The sequence below is a fragment of the Ammodytes marinus genome (assembly GCF_949987685.1).
Source record: "Ammodytes marinus genome assembly, chromosome: 2".
NCBI classification, from domain to species: Eukaryota; Metazoa; Chordata; class Actinopteri; order Uranoscopiformes; family Ammodytidae; genus Ammodytes; species Ammodytes marinus.
In genome coordinates this window covers 8,064,630-8,085,521 of record NC_137231.1, presented here as the reverse complement: position 1 = coordinate 8,085,521, position 20,892 = coordinate 8,064,630, and the positions used below count along the sequence as shown (strand labels likewise).

At 44.2% G+C, this 20,892-nt stretch overlaps 2 protein-coding genes across 3 annotated transcripts in view; both read left to right on the top strand.

Moving 5' to 3' along the window:
- The window catches only part of kat6a (K(lysine) acetyltransferase 6A), a 39,845-nt gene extending 30,861 nt beyond the window's left edge, over window positions 1–8,984 (top strand). Inside the window, exons 13-17 of one of the 2 annotated variants that reach the window (XM_080047897.1) lie at window positions 173–404; window positions 1,456–1,645; window positions 1,761–2,486; window positions 3,048–3,309; window positions 3,812–8,984. In XM_080047897.1, coding sequence (XP_079904023.1) covers window positions 173–404; window positions 1,456–1,645; window positions 1,761–2,486; window positions 3,048–3,309; window positions 3,812–7,230 — 4,829 coding nt within the window. In that variant the 3' untranslated portion in view covers window positions 7,231–8,984. Of the gene's footprint in view, window positions 1–172; window positions 405–1,455; window positions 1,646–1,760; window positions 2,487–3,044; window positions 3,310–3,811 lie in introns of both variants that reach the window. The other variant, XM_080047896.1, reaches the window with a different exon arrangement.
- Window positions 8,985–11,681: 2,697 nt separating this feature from the next.
- Window positions 11,682–19,600, top strand: ap3m2 (adaptor related protein complex 3 subunit mu 2). The gene is made up of 9 exons (XM_080048937.1): window positions 11,682–11,760; window positions 12,984–13,268; window positions 13,361–13,532; window positions 14,386–14,523; window positions 14,920–15,005; window positions 15,314–15,447; window positions 15,832–16,039; window positions 16,346–16,490; window positions 17,877–19,600. The coding sequence occupies exons 2-9, from the start codon at window positions 12,996–12,998 to the stop codon at window positions 17,975–17,977; spliced, it is 1,257 nt and encodes a 418-aa protein (XP_079905063.1). The 5' UTR covers window positions 11,682–11,760; window positions 12,984–12,995; the 3' UTR covers window positions 17,978–19,600.
- The last annotated feature ends 1,292 nt before the right edge of the window (window positions 19,601–20,892 follow it).

The following is a 20,892-nucleotide window of genomic DNA, read 5'->3' as shown; positions in this document are numbered from 1 at the left end:
TGAACCCAACTTCTAATATTGAGATACTGGCCGTTTATACACGATATGCGCCTGCAGTGTCTAGCATAAATAGACTAAATGAACACATTCCAGAATAGAACAACTACTGCAGAGTACATCTTCAGTGGCTCATGGTGTCTGTGTCCTTGGTTTATTCTCTCCCTCCCTTCAGGCTACTTATTGTCCAAGCGCGAGGGCCAGCCAGGATCTCCAGAGAAGCCTCTGTCAGACCTGGGCCGGCTGTCCTACATGGCGTACTGGCGCAGTGTGGTGCTGGAGTGTCTCCATGAGGTCCGCGACAGACAGATCACTATACGGCAACTCAGCAAACTGACGGGGATCTGCCCGCAAGACATCACCACCACTCTACACAGCCTCACCATGCTGGAGCAGCGAGCAGACAGGTCCGACACGCATACACTACGGAATGCACCAAACGCAACTTCAATTATTTAGTGCCGCGGTAAATGGGTCATGGGCGCACCCCCGTCGTTTATACTGTTCCACATAATTGGAAGCTCCTCCTGATTGCAGTGTTACAATTTACATTATGATGTAAACAACAATTATCAGTGAGCTGGACCTGTTTTTGGGGATTGCAAAGTTCTTGGCCGATCCCAATTAACCCGTCAAATTTATTATTTATTTTTTCCCGTTTAGAACTTTTATTTACAGCATACACCAAACATTATTTATTTTATTTGGAAAACCAAACTTTCAAACATATAACAAAACACATTTACTAATGGTACTAAATTTGTACAAAAAAATGTAACTGGTTGTTACAAACGTTTTTGGAGTAGTGCTCCACTGCTCATTTCAGGCCTACTGTGTGTTAACCAGTTACTGCTTTTAATGTGAAGGTGCAGCTGTAGGCAATGTTTAGTTTGCATTAGCAGTAATTTAATAGTGCACACTACGAGGGCTGTCACTATTTCCAAAAATTAAGTTCCCAAAACTTCATTTTCCCAAAACAAAATACTTCCCCACGCTACCGCTTCTATTTTTTGGTAATCAATGATAGGGCAAGAGGGTAAGCATACAATGGTTTAAACTGATAGTTAAAAGCTTAAAATTAGAAAGCGCCCTCTGCTGGATCACAAGGGAAACTACTTTGACTGGTCTGATATGCTTGTGAGACAGCAGCACACATATCGAATGGGAAATGAACGTTCAAATATGAACTTTTCAACCCACCTTCGAACAAATATTCAAATTTCGAATAAAAAGTGACAGCCCTACTCACTACATATAGTGTTTATATCATGTAGAAAGCTGCGTTGTCCGTCCGAGCATCGATCAAGGCAAAACAAGCCTCTTGGTGCCCATCGATCGGCTGGTGAATAGACACGTACACATATGATTGTACAAAGCAATATTCATCTATTTTCTCCACACTTAAACATGCATTCAGAGTAGACATTTTATTGTTTGTTTTTGCTTGGGATTTGTCAGGCTGGTCCTGGTGCGAAGGGAGAAGCTGGTGGTGAACCACATGTCTCGTCTCAATGCTCGGCCACGGCAGCTGGAGGTGGACCCAGATAGTCTCCGCTGGACTCCTGTCGTTGTAACCAACACTGTGGTCTCTGGAGATGAGGATGATGACGAGGAGGATGAAGAAGTAGAGGAAGACAATCACAAAGAGGTAAATACATTGAATTAGTATTTTGCTCAACATTAAGATAATCAATTGATCTCAAAGTTGCTGAATATAATGTTGGCCTAAATATTCATGGCGTATTTACTTTATTTTTATATAGATCAAACCAAGTCACAAAGTCCCGCCCATGTCCTGGCGCATGCGCCAAGAGAAAAAGAAGGAGGAGGAGGAGGATGAAGAAGAGGAGGCTGAAGAAGAGGAAAGAAAGTGCTTCGTGGGGTTTCCCATCAGCCAAAGCTCTCCAACTTCCACTCCCGTCCGGTGTCCTCCCCCTGTCCCTGATCCACCACGACCCCCTCCTCCAGCCAATGGAGAGCGCAGACCACGGGGGCGCCCGCCCAAAAACTGGCCCTGGGGCAAAGTGAAAGAGGGCAATCGGGTGGGACGGCCCCCCAAAGTCCGCCCAGTGGAGGACGAAGATGATGATGAAGAGGAGGAGAGGACAGAAGGAGGAAAACCCACAAGCTCTGCCAGCAGCCCCCCCTCCTTTTTCTCCCTGGACAGACAAGCAGAGTCCACAGCCTTTCACTCATTGGACATGGCCAGGCACCCTTCCATAACCCCGACACGGAGAGGCCGGCCCCCCAGGAAAAAGAGGGGCCCTAAGCCCAGACTGACAGACGGGCCTGGAGAGGGGCTGCCACAGCTCCCTATGGTCTCCAGGTTGAATGACTCTCCACCTATCAGGAAGAGCTGCTTCAGTGAGAGCAGTGACGAGGAGGAGGAGGAGGAGGATGATGATGATGAAGATGATGATGATGATGATGAGAGGAGGGCATGTTCCCCACCCATCCTCACTAAGCCTGCAATGGGGCTCAAATGCAAGGTAGGAAACTAACAGTGTTCAGATTTACTGATACGGAAATTAGGTTTAAATTATTAACTGATTAATACTTGGAGTCAGATATTCTGGAGAATGCTTGTTGTCAAAATCACTTTTTGTCAAAATAAGTGAATATCTCCTTACGATACACTACCTGTACGTACTGTGTGAGCGCAGAAAAAGAACCTAGTGTTGTTTAAACAAAGGGACCCATCGTGGTTAGCAACATGCCTGTTAACAGAGCCTAGGCTGTGTATTAAAACAGTTTTTGTTTTTTCGACATTTACCTGATTTTGACAAAAATGTATTTTGACAACATATTTTCTCCGGAATTGCTGCCTCCATCTTTAACATTACTTTGTTGTCCTTCTGACAACATGTCGTGGCGCTTAAACGATCTAAATAAATAAGCATTACATTTTATTTGAGCTGGATATATGTCCATGTCATGAGATCGAAGCTAATTATCTTGGTCTCAGTCAGTCGGGGACCTTTTTAAGTCTGTCATTTTAGGCAACGTTTCAAAAGGCACACCTAATTCCTCATCCTGTTTGCACCCAGAAGCCACTGAGGAAGCGTCGTTTTCGCCAGCGCAGCCACCCTCACAGCAGCGTGGTGACGGAGACCATCTCTGAGACCACAGAGGTGCTGGACGAGCCCTTTGTGGACTCTGACTCGGAGAGGCCTATGCCGCGGCTGGTGGAGGAGACGCCCCTGGGACACCACCCACTGCACCGCTACGGCCCGGCCCGCTCTGCCCTCAGGCTGTCTGACCCAGCACCCAAGAGGGGACGACACTCCAACCTCACAGACTCAGAGGAAGACGGTGAGAGCAGGGTTTTGGTGACATACTTAGCAGGATTCAGTTTTAATTGGTTTGAATTTAAACGTGTACATGTGGCAGGGTAGGCAGGTACTACCATATCCCCGGGTTTTAAAAAATAAGAAAAGTATTCCTTTTATTACCGTCATGAAAAAATCAGTTTGAAGATTCTATAAAATTGATGACAGAACTCCTACAAATAATTTGTCAAATAAATAACCAATAATCAAAAAAGGACAAAGCTATTTAAAGGCACTTATACTCACAGGTCACTTGACAGCCTCTTCTCAGAAGGGATCATTGGAAAGAAAATATGGCCAACATAAGTTGGTCCCCCCAAAATAACAACTGCTTCTTCATTGTGTATATCATCTTAAAAATAAGAATGCAGCCTAAAGTACTTTAAGCGTATCAAGGTGGGACAGGTATCAAAATTGTAATACCTTCCAACCCTAGCGTGTGCAGCTTTGTCTAACGCTAGCTCATCTTCTTTCCTCCTTCTCAGATTTAACGCCTGTGCTGAAGCCTGTGGCTGCTCTGCCCACAATGCCATCAGAGACCCTAACAACTAACCCCGATGTCCCAGTTAAGAAGAAGAAAGGCTGGCCCAAGGGAAAGAGTCGCAAACCACTGCACTGGAAGCAACGGGAACCTGGACAACCACCTGCAGACGGCCAGGCCCAAGGCGGGGTCCCTCCACCTCCCAAAATCAAGATGAAGCCAGGCCGCAAGCCTCGGAGCTGGTACCTGCAGCGCGCCCAGGAGGAGGCCGAGAGGCAAGAGAAGGAACAACAGAGGCTGTCGGAACAGCAACTGGGCAAAGACAAAGACCCACATCTGCTTAAGATGGAAGACCACAACAGCAAGCGAGTGTGCAGAACCAGCGCTGACACCAAACCGAAAGACTCTGACGAAGAAGACGACTATCTCCCTAAGCCTGTGGAGCAGAAGGTGCCCAAGAGGCGAGGGAGACCGCCCAAGAACCGCCTGCCACCGCCACAGCAGCCCGTCCCCAAACCACCGCCCACCTCTGAGCCAGAGGAGGAGGAAGAGGAGGAGACGGAAAGAACCTGGGAGGAAGACAAACCAAGCCGTCCCCCGTCCCGTCCCCTCCTGTCCCCTTCTTCCACCTCGGGCCCCCGGGCACCACAGCCCCGGCCTCAGGACACAGACATGGCCGACAGGGAAGAGGACGAGGATGAAGAGGAGAGGGAGGAAGAGGAGTGTGGCAGCACAGGCAGCGGCGGTGGGACTGTCAACAGACGGGCATCCGTCACTCAGGGTTCAGGGAGCCGACGCAGTGAGGACCACGACGCAGACGACGAAGGAGATGGACACCTGGAGGACAAAAGCAACAACAACAATGGCAGCAAGAAGAGAAAAGGTCAGGAGTCTGAAGAGGAAGATGAGGATGAGGAAGATGAGGAGGAGGAGCCTGCATCTCACGCCAGCTCCCCTCCGGTCAAAGAAGAACCCCAAGGCGCAGAGGCTTTTTTAGACATGGAGAACAGCGTGGCGCGGGACTACGTCAGCAAGCAGGAAGAGGAGGTGGAGGAGGAAGAGGAGGAGGAGGAGGCTGAGGAGGAAGAGGAGGAGGCCAAGTGTCGGCCCACTCCCTCCTCCTCTGCCCCTGACCCCCAGCAGGAAGAGAGGCGACGCAGAGAGCAAGAAGAGTCCGCCGCTGCAGCCGCCGCCGTCGAGACAGTCACCGCCATGTCTGTTCCCTCTGAGCCCATGGAGCTCCAGCCACTGCACGACACGGACGACAAGGACGTCACGCTGTTGATGGAACCCCAGCACTCCCATCCGCACTCCACCTCCCACACACACTCCCAGGACTTTAAAGAGGAGCTGGGCCACCACCATCAACCGCACCACCATCACCAACCACACCACCACTCCAACGAGCTGGACCTGGAGACCATGCAGGCCGTCCAGTCCCTGACTCAAGGGGAGGCCCAGGACGAAGAGACGGAGCCCCAGCCACCGCCGCACCACGGGGCCTACCAGGACTGTGAGGAGACGCTAGCCGCCTGCCGGACGCTACAGAGCTACAGCCACACAGGGGAGACTGAAGAGGAGGCGGCAGCGCTGGCCTTAGTGGAGGAGTGCGGGGCCTCCCAACACAGCAGCCCGCTCCCCAATCCCCCTGTGCAGCCCCTGCCAAGTCAATCTGTGCGCTCGGTTAATAGTCCAGGGCTCCCCATCATGGACACGACGCCGGCAAGCCAGAGAGGAGGGACGCCCGGACCCACCGGAGGAGCCGGCAATGGTGGAAGTGCTGGAGGGGGAGGGTACACCCAGATTACTCCAGAGCACCCCAGCTCTCTGTCAGCCCCCTCCCAGCAGAACATTGAGACGTCACCCATGATGGACGTCCCCTCCGTGCCGGACCACTCGCAGCAGGTGGTGGACAGTGGCTTCAGTGACCTGGGCAGCATAGAGAGCACCACGGAGAACTACGACAACCCCAGCAGCTACGACTCCACCATGGGCGGAGGAGGAGGCAACGGGACGGGGAACGGAGGTGGAATGTCAGTTACTGTAGCGGCAGGATCTTCCTCTGCCTCCTCGTCATCAGCCTCTTCTTCAAGCTCAGCCACTCCATCCTCCTCCTCCCAGTCTAACACCTGTTCCTATGGGCCAACGCCCAGTCACATCTCTTCCACGGGAACTGGAGGATCCCAGCTAGCCATGGGCGGCTGTAGCCTCATCCAGCAAACAGGACCAGGGCCTAACAGCGGACCAGGCGCCGGTAACGTAGGCAGTGCTGTTCCCCAGCCCCCACCACCCCCGCCGCCCTCCAACACCCCCGGCTGTGGCATTAAGTCTCCTCAGAGTTGTGGTGTGATTGAGAGGCCGCCCAGCACCAACCAGCAGCAGTCTCAAAAAAAGGTTTCTCAGCAGCAGCATCAACAACAAGCCCCTCAGCCTCAACCTTCAGGCCCATCACCGCAACAACAACAACAACAACAACAACAGCAGCAGCAGCAGCAGCAACAACAGCAGCAGCAGCAGCAGCAACAACAACAACAACAACAGGCCCTGTCCCAGTGTAGCATGGGCAACGGCTTCTCCTCCACGCCCATGATCATGGAGATCCCCGAGAGTGGAGGCGGAGGAGGGGGCCGCACCCTGTACGAGCGCATGGGTCAGGACTTTGGCACAGGGGGTTACCCTCAGCCCTCTGCCACCTTTAGCCTAGCCAAACTCCAGCAGCTCACCAACACCATCATGGACCCCCACTCCATGCCTTACTCTCATGCAGCCTCCGTCACCTCCTACGCCACCAGCGTTTCTCTGTCCAACCCCGGGCTGGCCCCTTCACCCCACGGTCAGGGCCAGCCCACCATGACCCCGCCTCCTAACCTCGGCTCCGGATCTATGAACCTGGGTTCCCTGCAGCTGCAATGCAACATGCCTGGCACCAACATCGGCCTGGGCCCCCCACCACACACACAACGGCTACAAGGCCAGATGGCTACGGTCAAAGGACATATCTCCATCCGCTCCAAAGCCACCCAGCAGCTGGCCCCGGCCCCGCACCAGCAGCAGCTCTACGGCCGCAGCTCTGGGGCTGTGAGCATGCAGGGCACGCCACGCACTCTGGCCGTGCAGCGCGGCATGATGCCAAACCTCATGCCCACGCCGGCGCAGTACAACTCCATGAACATGCCCCTCAACGCCATGTCGGCCGGATACCGAATGCCCCAACCCATGATGAACAGCGGTTACCACGGCAACCCCCCATACATGAATCAGCCAGCTCAGTACCCCATGCAGATGCAGATGGGCATGATGGGAGGGCAGGGTTACCCCCAGCAGCCTATGCAGCCCAATCACCACAGCAACATGATGTACACGGGCCCCTCCCACCACAGCTACGCCCCCGTCCCAAAACAGTCACCGTACATGAGCAGATGAGCAGCTAAGAACTCAGAAAGGGGAGACATGGGGCCAGAGCTGACACTCGCTGTTCTCTAAATGTCCATAACTCCTGTTCACCCTCTCCAGTGCCGCGGCACAGCGCCAGTGAGTGGAGGTGACTGGAGACAGAGAGGATCTTTGGGGTTTCCTGTTTTTCTATGTTGTCATTTTGTCCCTTTTCATTTGGGCGAGTTTCCCCCTCCCCTCCCTGCTGGCTCTGTATGGGAGCCAGTCAGTAGGATCCCGGGTTAGGGGTGTGTACATGGACCTAGGATGTGCCATGCTGCTTCCACACAAGGCCTTCACAGTCCTCTGAAATGTGGTTTCACACAGGCCCGGGAGTCTCCTCCTCCCCGTGATGCGCAGGGGGAGAGTAGGGGAGGACAAGGAAGACAATACGGGAATACCTTGCTTTGTCAGACTGCGAATGGAAAAACAGTGGTTAACTGAATATATTCAACCATGCACACAATCTTTTAATTGATATAGGAAGCCTTACCTTGAAAAAAGAGACAATGAAACATTGTAGGCGGACTCTTGTTTTTGTTTTGTTAAACATAATGTATCTTATTTTTGTTGTTGTTGTTTCTGTTGACTGTTTTTTGAAATACTCGTGTGCAGTCCGACCTCTTATATGCTTTGGTCTTTATACGTGTGGCATACTGAAATGGTGATCCACCGTCTCGCTCATTCAGAAATAACCCAAACATCTCTGTGGCCAGACGGCTTCTCACCCGGTTCCAGAAAAGCAGAGGAGCGTGGCCTCCGATGTTTGAGGTGTTGAGCTGTTCTCCAGAGTGTCTGTCTTCCCGGATGGACAGTGTTGTACCAAAAAACAGCAAGGACACAAGAGACGAGCGCATTACTGTCTTATTCAATGTCCATCAATGAAACGAGTAGCATTATTTTCCAGTTTGCCACCACTCTGAATCGTTTAGATGTAAATATTCTGGTACTTCCCAATATCCAGCACACATACACACAAACACAAACTGGCTAGCTTCACCAATTGGTGGCTAGCTCAGGAAAGTACAACATTCAGCTGTTCTTGTCCACACTCCACTGACAGACAGTGTATTATGTCAGCCTTCCTTTCTTTTTTTTCTTTTCTTTTTTTTTTTTTTTTAGCAGTTCAGGGAATGCAAATCAAAGGGTGGGATTTCCATACAACTGCTTTAAGGAAAGTCAGTTAACTTAAGCTGACCTCCGCTCTGTAAGTGTTAGTGACCCAAAGAGGTCAAGGAGTCTGCTTTTGAATGATGTATTATGTTAAAAATTTATTTTTTGTATTGTATTTTTTTCTTTTCTGCAAAATTCTGCACTCCCATTGGCTAGACATATGGCAGTAGACAGTCAGCCTTTATAAAAGGTTTGCCTGAATGCCTGATCTAGTGCATGGTTTGGCGCTCACATAGAGACACACTCATATGAAAGCAGGGTCAGAGGTGAGTAAGTGTTGGAGGTCCTGTTGGTTATGACGTACAGCTGGCAGGGGGGGCAAACGGTTGACCTTGTTGCTCCATGTACCAGTATTCAAAGTCAAAAGAGGAGTTCATTACCTTACAGACCTGACATTGCATACCTTATTTGTGTGTATTCCGTTCTGTACTTATTTTTTGTTGTGTTTCTTTCTGAATTTTATCAGACTGGGCAGCTTTCTTTTATGACACAAGCTGACTCTTTTTGACTTTAGAAAACCTATTGTAGAGAAAATGTTTTTTCTATAATATAAAAGGAAACTCTGACATTGATATTGGTACTGTCATTTTTTTCACTTCTGTTTCAGGAAAAAAAAACTACATATTTTTTAGCTCGCCTCTTGGGTAATAATTACTATGAAATTCAAAATTTACAAAAATTACCACTCACTTTTAGTGACTTTAAGATGCCTTTAACCTTTCCATTCCATCTCATCTCTAGAGTTTTTCTATCTTTGTGTAGTATATTAAAGCTATTTTAAACAAAAGGACTACAAATATCTAAAGGTCACTTGGCATTCTTCTTTTTCTTTTCTTTTTTTTTACTTGTGTGTGTATAGGATGACTTCCTTACATTTAAGAGGCATGTAAAAAGGAGCTCAGTATATTTCTGTCTGTTTATATCGCTTCCCTTTTTGTATCCTTTGTAATTGTACATGTTGCGTTGTATGCTAAGAGAGAGCGCAAAATAAAGAGAGGAGTGACAGCTGGGCACACAGTGAAGGTTGATTTGCACTCAGCGGCCTCAACTCTCTACTCTGTCCCTGTATGTATTTCCATTTATTCTGTTTTTTTTCTTTCTTTCTTAGCAAGTACTTTAAAAGAACTCTGTACATTTTAACATAAAATGAAAATAAATTATGTTGAGCCATTCATGTTCTCCTTGAGCTTTTTAAAATGATTTCCGAGTTCTAGTTCTACAGTAAAAGTTGATGCAAAACAAGATGCTTTAATCATTCTCAATAACATGCATATTTTTCTAAATACTTCACATTATTATATCATTTAATATTTTTGTATTTGGCATTGTTATTTATTTGTTAAGATTAAGTTAGGAGTGTAGCACATTTGGTTAGGACAAGTTAGCGGTGTCAGGCATTAATACTGCCTAACAGTGACAAGGACGTTGTTCCAAATTGTGGACATTTGTATTAAAATGGCTTTGCTAACTTGTTGAATATATCCTTCATAAATGTAACACTCGTAAAAATTTGAAGAAATTAGTTATTAATTAGTGGCTAATGTGTTTCATCTTCATTTTGTGGGTGTGGTTTGACAGTGCCACAACTGTCAACTGCCATCACATGTAAGCAACGTCATGATTCGCCTACTGAGACCTGCCCATGTTTAAACTCTGGCATGAAATAGTGTTTCCATGTAGGACCTCATTTCTCAAAGTGATGAAGAAGGTTTCCTACATTCTTGCCCCGTGTTGAAATTTAAGTTGATCACCAAAAATCATATGACGAATGTTGTTAAATCATGTTTAGAATCATTCATCTGCACAACTTCTTTAGGATCACCCACGCCCATGGGGGATTAGGATATAGGCCTATCTTCTACCTGCAGCTATGCTTAGAAAGTGTGTAATTGATTCTGTTAATTAGCAAATAGATCAGTGACCACAAAGACCTCATAAATAAATCCATCAATTGATCAATTTGACCCCATAGTTAGCGGAAATTGATTATGGACTTGCATACTGTGGCTACATGTAGTTCTGTCACTGGTGGAGTTGCCTTGACCCTTTGTGGCCACTAGATGTCCATGTGGAACCTGAACAAACTACTGTATCAAAAATCATTGATTTTCATCTACATCAATTAAATCCAAATAGCTACAGACTTTGCCTCCTTGTATTTTGACGGGCTGTGAATCAATTAGTCTGAGTTTCAATGCTTCAATATCACTGATCACACTGGAGTTACCTTTGTCAGATGTATGTAGTAGCCTAGAGACTAACTTAAATAATCCACATAATGTAAGAGTGTATTGTCTGGTCAGGTGGTCAGGTCATGACAGAACAGTTGTTGAATGCCTCGCCTCCTAAATAAACCACTACGTCAAGTGTTCTGATGATTTACTGTTAAAATTAAACTGATTGACACTGGGGGCGTGATTTTAATGACCTCGTTGTTTGCAAGTGTGGTGTTGACACTAAAGGCGTGAGTAGCACATGAATAGAAGGTGGAGCTGCAGACTGAGGACAATATTTGCAATTTAAAAAAAACTTAACAGTAGTGTATATTTAACATAGGCTACTATAAAAGGCCTACTATTTTAGCAGGGAAAAGTTTGACACATTTAACAAAACATAATCCCTATATGCCCCATAAGACCTAGGTAATGTCTTTACTTGCTTTCCAATTAACTTGCTGTCAGCTTAAGCCTACACACCAGTTATAACAGGGGTTTAGCAATAAAAAGGCATCTATTGTGCATTTAGGAATGACTCCTGTATCAGCATCCCATGGTATCCTGTGCCATCTAGGCCTACCTATTTGCTTTTGGTATTCATATAATCTTGTCTGGGGGAAATAAATATAACAAAAATATTTCCTATTTAGGCTACATAAAATAAGCAGCCCAATGCATGCTGGGAATGCACTGACTCTAAACATTGCAGTATCATGTTTAATGGCGTATCAAACAAACTATTTGGATGTATTGGGATAGTATTATTGCCTGTATGTTTGAATGGAGAGGGACTGGACTCCACAAGATGAAATCTGATACTGGAAACAAAATGTCAGACAGGCTGCATTTTACGGCCAATCAGCGGGTAGTCATACTGGTGTTTACTGTAGCCTTCCCTCCATGGTCCAATCACAGACAAGTCACGAGCCAACAGCTTCCGTATTTTTGACCAATGAATCGACAGAGTGGGCGGAATTTTATAGTCTCTTCGGATTCTGATTGGTTCACTACACTCTTCAATCCCTTTTCACATCAGGATCTGCTCCACCTAACGGGAAGCAACGACGGCTGCTTAATCTTTCATTGGGAAAAAAGGCAAAAGGCGAGACGAAAACGTACACATTTGTCTTCGGTAGGTCACTTACTCTTTCATTAGCTACTCGCGTGGCGAATTGTCATTTTTTTTGTCAGGAAGGCATCATTCACTCAGTGTTTTTCTTTTCTACCGTGAACCGGGTGACGGGGCTTTTCGTCTGTCATGAGACTGAGAGGAGGGACTGGTGTAGCATCTTGTGTGGAGACGTAGGCCTTCAACTGCTGTGCAATTCAGAGATAGTTCATTTAGTTAGACGTTTAAATGTATGACATTGTAATAAGTACGCGTAGTTGCAGTTCATTCAGGTTCGTGTAGCGCTGAGTTGTACCAGGTCTGAACTCGATATCCGTGTCGCATATTTAATTAATGTTCCGGTGTCACATTCGGGCTGGACAAGACTTAATTGAATGATACTGTTAAAAATGAATACGCGCTGGCCACCGTATGTGATATGAAGAGAGCGACGTATCAAACTCATTTTAAAACAATTGGAATTAATTTTGTATCGCCTTAGCAAAATTACCCGTACATATCATGGACATATATGGTACATATCCCATTCATTAAACGAGTTGACGTGAAAGTTTGTACACCCTGAGTTTTATTCAAATGATTATTTGACGACATAAAAGTTAAAAAGCAGCACAAATGACATTAAAAGATTACAGACATGAGATAGATAGATAGATAGATAGATAGATAGATAGATAGATAGATAGATAGATAGATAGATAGATAGATAGATAGATATGTATTGCTATTTTAACATCAGAGCATTAAACGGATATGATATTATGTTAGTAAACTTCATGGATTGGAATAACAAAACAAATAAAACTCGCCAACATTAGAAACATGTGTAGTTACATAGTATAAATATGATAAACCTACACGTATTGAGCACACAGACCCATTATCTGCTACTGAAGGAAGCACACTGTGTGTGTGTGTGTGTGTGTGTGTGTGTGTGTGTGTGTGTGTGTGTGTGTGTGTGTGTGTGTGTGTGTGTGTGTGTGTGTGTGTGTGTGTGTGTGTGTGTGTGTGTGTGTGTGTGTGTGTGTGTGTGTGTGTGTGTGTGTGTGTGTGTGTGTGAGAGAGAGAAAAAACATCCTTTTATCCAGCAAGAAATGGTCATGTGAGAGAAAGAAGGACAATGGAATTACTATAGTACTGTAACCCTTGCATCATATTGTGTAAAATACAGACTCTGCCTTTTTTTCTCATGTGAAATGTTTTGGTTGTCTCTTTCTCATCTTCAGCCTCCAGCCACCATGATCCACAGCCTGTTCCTCATCAACTCCTCGGGAGACATTTTCCTGGAGAAGCACTGGAAAAGCGTGGTGAGCCGCTCCGTGTGCGACTACTTCTTTGAGGCACAGGAGCGCGCCACTGAGCCAGAGAACGTCCCGCCGGTGATCCCTACGCCGCACCACTACCTGATCAGCGTGCTCAGGCACCGGATCTACTTTGTGGCAGTCATTCAGAGTGAAGTGCCCCCGCTGTTCGTCATCGAGTTTCTGCACAGAGTCGTCGACACATTCCAGGTTATACATCTCTAGCGATTTTCAGTCCACTTTGAGTTGAATTAAACAAATCTACGTCTGACTCTAAATACCCATGTTCTTTGTTTTCTCAGGACTATTTTGGAGTGTGCACAGAGGCTGCTATTAAGGACAATGTGGTGGTTGTCTATGAACTACTGGAGGAGATGCTGGACAACGGCTTCCCGCTGGCCACTGAGTCCAACATCCTCAAAGAGCTGATTAAGCCTCCCACCATCCTCCGCACAATGGTCAACACCATCACAGGTACAACCGTTTACATGCTAACCCTCAGGCCACAGTCCCTGTAAGATTCAAGCAGTATTGGACACTTTCATAATTTAGAATACAACTGAATATTATATTGAAATATTTTGTCAAATCATGATAGTGTTGTAAGATATAATGTGTGCCAATGCCTTTAGTCCTGGTAAGTGGTCAGTCACTATAGGTTAAACCGTTATTAAAGGTGGAGTCACCGCTTCTGGAGAACGCTGATGAAGAATCCAGTGTTTATAGACAGCCTGTAAACAAACAGGCCCATGTTGCTAGCAACAGGCCTATTTACAGAGCCTGGGCTGTGTATTAACAGGACACACGCACACTACGAAAAAGGTTACATATCGTGGGGTTGATATTCATTGATTTTGACAAAGTGATTCAGACAACAAGCATTCTCCAGAATCGCTTATTCCACCTTTATATCCTATTGTTCGGGTATTTCTATTATGGCACAGTCTGCTGTTTTAGTGTTAAAAAACTAAGCTTTCTAATCTAACACTTTAGTCGTTTTTATGCAAATGAGTTCATGTTATCATTTGGAGGGGAAAGGGAGGACTGCTGTTAATGTAATGTGCTATGTACAGTATATAGTTTAGAGGTAACTTTATATTCACAAGACAACACTTCTATCTAAAGCAAGTAGTTAAACATTCATGTTTTATTCATAGATAAAGAGCCGAGATCACATTAAGATTCTATAATAGTGTAAGGTCTAATTCACAAATGTGTTGAATAACACTGTCAGATTCAGTATCGGTGTGAATGACATCATCAACAGATTTCTGTGTTCACTGTAAATGTGCTTGGCATTAATATCTGGTTCATGTCTGTATTCCAGGCAGCACCAATGTTGGTGAACAGCTTCCTACAGGCCAGCTTTCAGTGGTGCCATGGCGACGCACCGGAGTCAAATACACCAACAATGAAGCCTATTTTGATGTGGTGGAAGAGATTGATGCTATCATCGATAAATCAGGTATTGCTGAACAGCCCTGACAGTTCTATTGCGCCATTATTTAGTCACTCTGGTCAGCTGTGACTACATTTCTCTTTCAGCTCAGTAGATTACATGACGTGTTTCTTTCCAAAAACAAAACAAAAAAAACTCCTGACAAAGATAGCTTAGCATTATTGTTTAATATAAGAATTAATATCACATTGATGTAATTTGATTCTATTATTTTAGATCATTTTGCATGTTGCACTATTTCTGTTTGGAAGAAGCACTTTATTTGGATTACTGTGTTGTCAATAGAATAGTCAGATAAGAATATTAAAGCTTCACTACATAATTTTAGTTTCTTCCTTCAAAATCTATTTAGTTGTTATTTGATTTTTTTTATTCACATCATCCCCCAACCCTCCTCCGCAGGCTCCACTATTACAGCAGAAATTCAAGGAGTTATTGATGCCTGTGTTAAACTGACAGGAATGCCCGACCTCACTCTATCATTTATGGTGAGTTCCTTCTTTCTAAGAGTTTTTTAAGCCTCTTGTGTTCGGCCAAATGAGCTAGCTTGTTTTCTTTTAGTATAGTCCCTATTTATGTACTCCACTTAAGTGAATTTACACTGTCAGTCTTGCAAAGAAGTGAATGGATAATGTCTGTATGTTTTCAAAGACATGTTGTCCTAATCCAAATGACTTCAAGAAACGTCAATTGTTTAAACCGATGGAAATATAAAAGCCACCAGCAAGAGCAATGGAATGATCTTTACAGTATATGTTTTAACATTTTATTTGACTTACTTTACTCACTCTCCCAGAATCCCCGGCTGCTGGATGATGTCAGCTTCCACCCGTGTGTGCGGTTCAAGCGCTGGGAAGCCGAGCGGATCCTCTCCTTCATCCCGCCTGATGGAAACTTCCGGTTGCTCTCCTACCACGTCAGCTCTCAGAAGTCAGTGGTTTTTCATTCAGAATCATGAAACATAATGGAAAAGACACATTAAAGCTATAATGCGTAACTTTTTCATATGAATGAATGTTGGTTACATTCAAGCCATCGCCAAATGAGTTGAATAAAATCCATACGTGATCACTGAAGGCTTACCTCATGTAGATGTGATGACAGTTTTGTTGTAATAACTAATAATTTCCATGGGGGCGACAGAAGATATGCACTATAGCTTCAAGACAAAACACCCTTCAGCATATCATCCATATGTGTCCTTTGTGGAGGAATTTTCTCTCAAGCAGTGTATTAATATTAGCAAGGAAACAACAGAATCTTACTCCAGTGACATCACTCTGACTCCTGTTTGTTGGTCTGCTTCTTCTCCAGCCTGGTGGCGATCCCAGTGTACGTCAAGCATAACATCACCTTCAGAGAGGGAAGCTCCCAGGGACGTTTTGACTTGACCCTGGGGCCCAAACAGACCATGGGCAAGTCTGTGGAGTCTGTCCTAGTCACCAGCCAGCTGCCCCGCGGTGTCCTCAACGCTAACCTCAACCCCTCCCAGGGAACATACACTTTCGACCCAGTCACAAAGGTACTTAGAATTGTCTCTGAATGTGTTATACACCTAGAAGAAGGAAGAAAGGAAGTGTGCCTGAATACAAATGATGGCCTTAGGTCAGTTTTGTTACATGGAAGTTGCTTTTCTAATCCCCTTGGTCGTGAGATATTCAATGATTTTGACAAAAAGCGTTTTTGACAACAAGCATTCTTTAGATTCACTGATTCCACATTTTCAATTTACATCCATCTTCTTAGACACAACCATTTACTTTGGTGTGACCTTTTTCAAGTGGGAGTAATGTGCTAATGCCATCTTGATGTTTTGTGTTTTGTCTAGCTCTTGTCGTGGGATGTTGGTAAGATCAACCCACAGAAGCTTCCCAGTCTGAAAGGCAGCATGAGTCTGCAGGCTGGGGCCTCTAAACCTGACGAGAACCCCACCATCAACATCCAGTTAAAGATCCAACAGATGGCCATCTCAGGTACACACACACTCATGCACGCCCACAAACGCACACGCTTATCTCTCACAAAAAATACTACCAGTTAGATTTGTCTTTTAATCATTAACTAATGAATATCAATTCCACTTTATATTTTGAATTGAAAATAATTTGACCTCAAACCCCACCCATAAGAGAGGCTTTCATCAGATGGCCTACTCAGCTGATAACCACCTGACTGCCCTTTTCTGTGAGCAAAGTGACACAGTGGCCACTAGATGGTGCCAAATACTATACATACACCTCCTCACATGACATCAGGAATGATTTATTAGCAGATGTTTAAATGTCTCTAGGATAATTCTTTATTCTAGCAGCCTTCTGATTGAAGTTCTTATTAAGGGTGGTTTTACACTGTCTGTGAGTGAACATAAAATCCCACCATACGATGTCTAAATCAGCTTTAATAATTAATTTAAATGTTGGTCAATGTCAATTGTCCACACACTCCGTTGATTTATTGTTTACATGTTTTAGACCTGATACATTTCAGGCACACTGGTGCAACCAATGAAAATATTTAGCCTCTTTCCACGGATGTGTAGGCGCAGGTGCCGTGAAATTAGTTGCACTGCCAAGCCCTGCGTTATGGACAGTCCATGACAAGCACAGAAGTCCAATGACAAACAGACTGCTCAGGTTTAGAACAAGGAGCCCGTACCTCCCCGTCACACTTCCCAAGGTGTCTCCATCGCTGCCCATATGCACGTTGAAGTCTCCCAGCAGAACTCTGGAGTCCCCTAGTGTCTGGAGCCCTATGCAGGACTCTGTTCAGGGTCAAGACAGCAGAATATACGGAACCTGCTGTTCGCTGCATGGGCACAGACAACAGTCAGAGAGTTCTAAAGGTATTCCCACAAAACTCAATGACTCTTTATCGTTCTATATCCAGCAATGTTAACAATTGGGTTCATGTTGTGCAAATGTTATATTCAGCTTCCGTCTTTATTTAAATTGGTAGCAAAAGGGGGAACTCTTCAAACAAGCTATAAATATTTTTTTAATGGGGCATTGAGCAGACATTTTTTAATCCAGAAAGTTAAAAAATCATTTAAAGACTCTTGAACGATTGAAATGAAAAATAGTTTACCAGGAGTATCTTATTGGGAAGATCAGATGCTTTGTGTCTGCGACTTGAGTATACATGTGGGCTGAGAGTGGACATTGAGTAAGATGGTGTAGAAACCTAATGCTAATGTTGTACCTCTTCTAATCTCCCTGGAAAGTCTATCATTTCATCATCCCTACTCTGAGCCACAGGACATCCACCATTGTTCTGGTTTGGTTCTGGTCTCTGTTCTCTTCAAGTAAAGTGCACATCAGACTGTATGTGAAGAAATAAGTGATATTGTGTCCATTTTGCAGGGCTAAAGGTGAATCGACTTGACATGTACGGTGAAAAGTACAAACCTTTCAAAGGCATCAAGTACATGACGAAGGCTGGCAAGTTCCAGGTGCGGACATAAAGACTGCTGCTCTGTGACAACCGGACCAAACCACCATGAGACTGAGGGGGGGGGAATTATAAAATGGGAGTTGGTACATTCCGTGTGTACTGTATATGCATTTCAGGATTTACATACAATGTTGGTGGCGCCTTGTAGCAGTTAAGAATGGACCATTGCTCGTAGAAACTTTGACTGAGTCTCAAGAGAAGTTTAAAACATGTACATCTTTTTCCATGCTGAACCCGGGCCAAACCCAACTGATCCCAGGATATATTTATCCACATTTCAACTGTTAACAACATTTATCATTGACCATTTAAATCCTGTGCCCACACCATGCTGTTACATGAGAGGTTTATGCCAGTTTGTGTCAATTCAGCCCCAAAGTTTAGACTAAGCTCTTATAAACAAACAAAAAGGCCAGAATCTGATGCGGTCCTTTTTCAGCTGGTCTTTCACGTTTCAAAACAGGGTGCCATTATCTACTCTATGGCATGTTTGTCTGGACTGTTCCAACAAGAGATATTGGGCCAATAGCATTTGAAAATAGAGCTTCTTCAATAATAAATAATAATTGCACAAGTTTTAAAGAATGACAAGTTTTAAAGAATGACAGGAACAAAGTGTTTTGCCTGGTCAAAGAACCTTTGCTAGATGGAACAATGGCATTGCCTTACAGCACAGTGGCGCTAAGAATGAGTAAATAAACTATTCGCAGTTAATCAGGATATACTGTAAGATCCTCTCCTGTAAGTTTTTTTTGTTTGTTGCTATAAATCAGTAGGACAGGTTAGCCTATATTGTTTTAGATAAACCTAAATTAAATAAAAAAGAATATCAGTATCTTTTTTTTACACAAAATACCTTAACGTTATACAACATTGTTCTACGTTACTTTCTCTGATCTTTAGGAAACCAATGAAATTTGCTATGACCTTCTCCTCCTCCCTTTCCTGTCCAGCTTTTTGTCATTCCTTTTTCCAGCATTCGCCTTTCTTATTTTTACTTTTCTCGTCTGTTATGTTCTTGTACTCATCTTGAACTCTTTGCAATGCTTTGAGCATTTTGTCTGCAGCACTGGAGTCAGCACACTGACCTAATTATGACAATGTGACACTGGAGCCGTCCCCGATCTTGCACTTTCACACCTGCTGGTACTAACATTTCCTTTTTGATGCAAATTAGCTGGATGTAGAGTTACTGAAGCTATTTATTAAGATGAAGGTTTCTGGGGAAATTTCAGGTACACATTTACCTGTTTTATTCACCTTTTGATTATTATTTATTAAACAAAACAAATGTTTTACATTTGCTGTACAAGTACTGTTGCGTGTGCTATGTTTCCCCATATCTGCATACTGTCATTAAATCCTGCAAAACTTTAACCCTACAACAGCTTGTTATTTAACCACATTATTACAAACTAATTGGCTTTTGTTCTCACCATAATGAAACATGGCCAAGATAGAGGTTTTTGATCTAGTCAATTTTGTGCTCAACACTCATCACTACCCTGTGGAAACAACTGTACATTCTTCATATCGATTTAACAAATCAAATTAAAAATAACAAATTTAAACTATGTATTTTGGAATGATGGCCAGGTACCTCAGAAGAAATGGTGACGGTTTGCATTTTGTTTTTAAACAGCCTCCAATGGAGTGTTATAATGGTGTAAAAGAAATAAAGATTTGATGTGTTAGAACTGAATGATGACACTAATCATTGAATGGGGTTTGATGTTCTGTGCAGTGAGGTATTGTCTCTTGGACATTTATATGAATTGTAGTTCTCAATGTTTAAACAGATTTCAAAGCTACACTTTAGATGAACATTTTCATGTCAGAAAACCACAAATGCATGCACAGTGGGTTACAATCTTCAGTTTATGGTCTAGATACCCTTATCTGATTAATTTAATTTAACACTGTCACAGCATTATAAAACGGTGCAGTCACAATCATGAGAAGAGCGCCACCACCAAACCTTCTGTTTTGTTCTGACCCTTTTAACTTCATATGAGGTCAATTACAATAGGTGCCGTTTCCAGCTGAACCAGCATCACATTTTTGTAAAGGTCCTCCATCTGATATTATATTCGCCAGAAAAAACTTTCTTTATCTGCCAAGTTTGCACCACTATAGTCCTGATCCTCGTTGTCCCCCTCATGACGTCACAACATCTGGTTTAAAAGCCACTCATCACATCACAGGAATGTAGCTATCACCCACCTCTTTGGCATTTGATCCACCAATTTAAGTTTAATGAAAGCATCATGAGGGCAGCCTTAAATCACTGTATTAGCAATAGACTACCACCACTTCTCTAACAGCAATTTTTAACCCCTACATCCCCTTTGTAGGACGTCACAAGAAACCCTTGCTCCAGCTGGCTGGACTCCACTCCATAATTTACTGATGACTTAAACCCTTCCAAAACATACAACCTCTGTCTCTCTCTCTCTCTCTCTCTCTCTCTCTCTCTCTCTCTCTCTCTCTCTCTCTCTCTCTCTCTCTCTCTCTAGTTTCCCAACACCATCGACCAGACGGCCGCTTGAAGTTTATGTCAAGAGGATATAACTTTTCCCCTTATCCCCTTTTGTGCGTGACTATTATTTTATCAAGACCATTTTGCAGGCGTAGGCCTGTTAGATGTATGCCACTCGAGTTTTACTTCATCCTGTCATAACTTTTTTTTTAATTATTATTATTTTCAATTTGCCATCGCATTTGCAAGCTGGACTGAAGAAGAATATTGAGGCTTAGAGATACCCATTCAAAGCGGGCGGTAGGTTAACTATATCTATTACTATTACGAATGCTTTTCTAAAAACTTGGATGCACTGGCTGCTAATTCAAGTTAAATTTTTTAAACCAATCTCGTGCTTGTCTGCAAATAACAGTAAAGTGTATTTGCGGCAGTAGCTATGTCTA

What these genes read in the sequence shown, in the direction of transcription:
- ap3m2 (XM_080048937.1), top strand. Translation starts at nt 12,996, where the DNA reads ATGATCCACAGCCTGTTCCTCATCAACTCCTCGGGAGACATTTTCCTG. An exon ending in GAGTCGTCGACACATTCCAG is followed by an intron (nt 13,269 to 13,360) that starts GTTATACATCTC and finishes TTGTTTTCTCAG; the next exon opens with GACTATTTTGGAGTGTGCAC. An exon ending in TACCACGTCAGCTCTCAGAA is followed by an intron (nt 15,448 to 15,831) that starts GTCAGTGGTTTT and finishes CTTCTTCTCCAG; the next exon opens with CCTGGTGGCGATCCCAGTGT.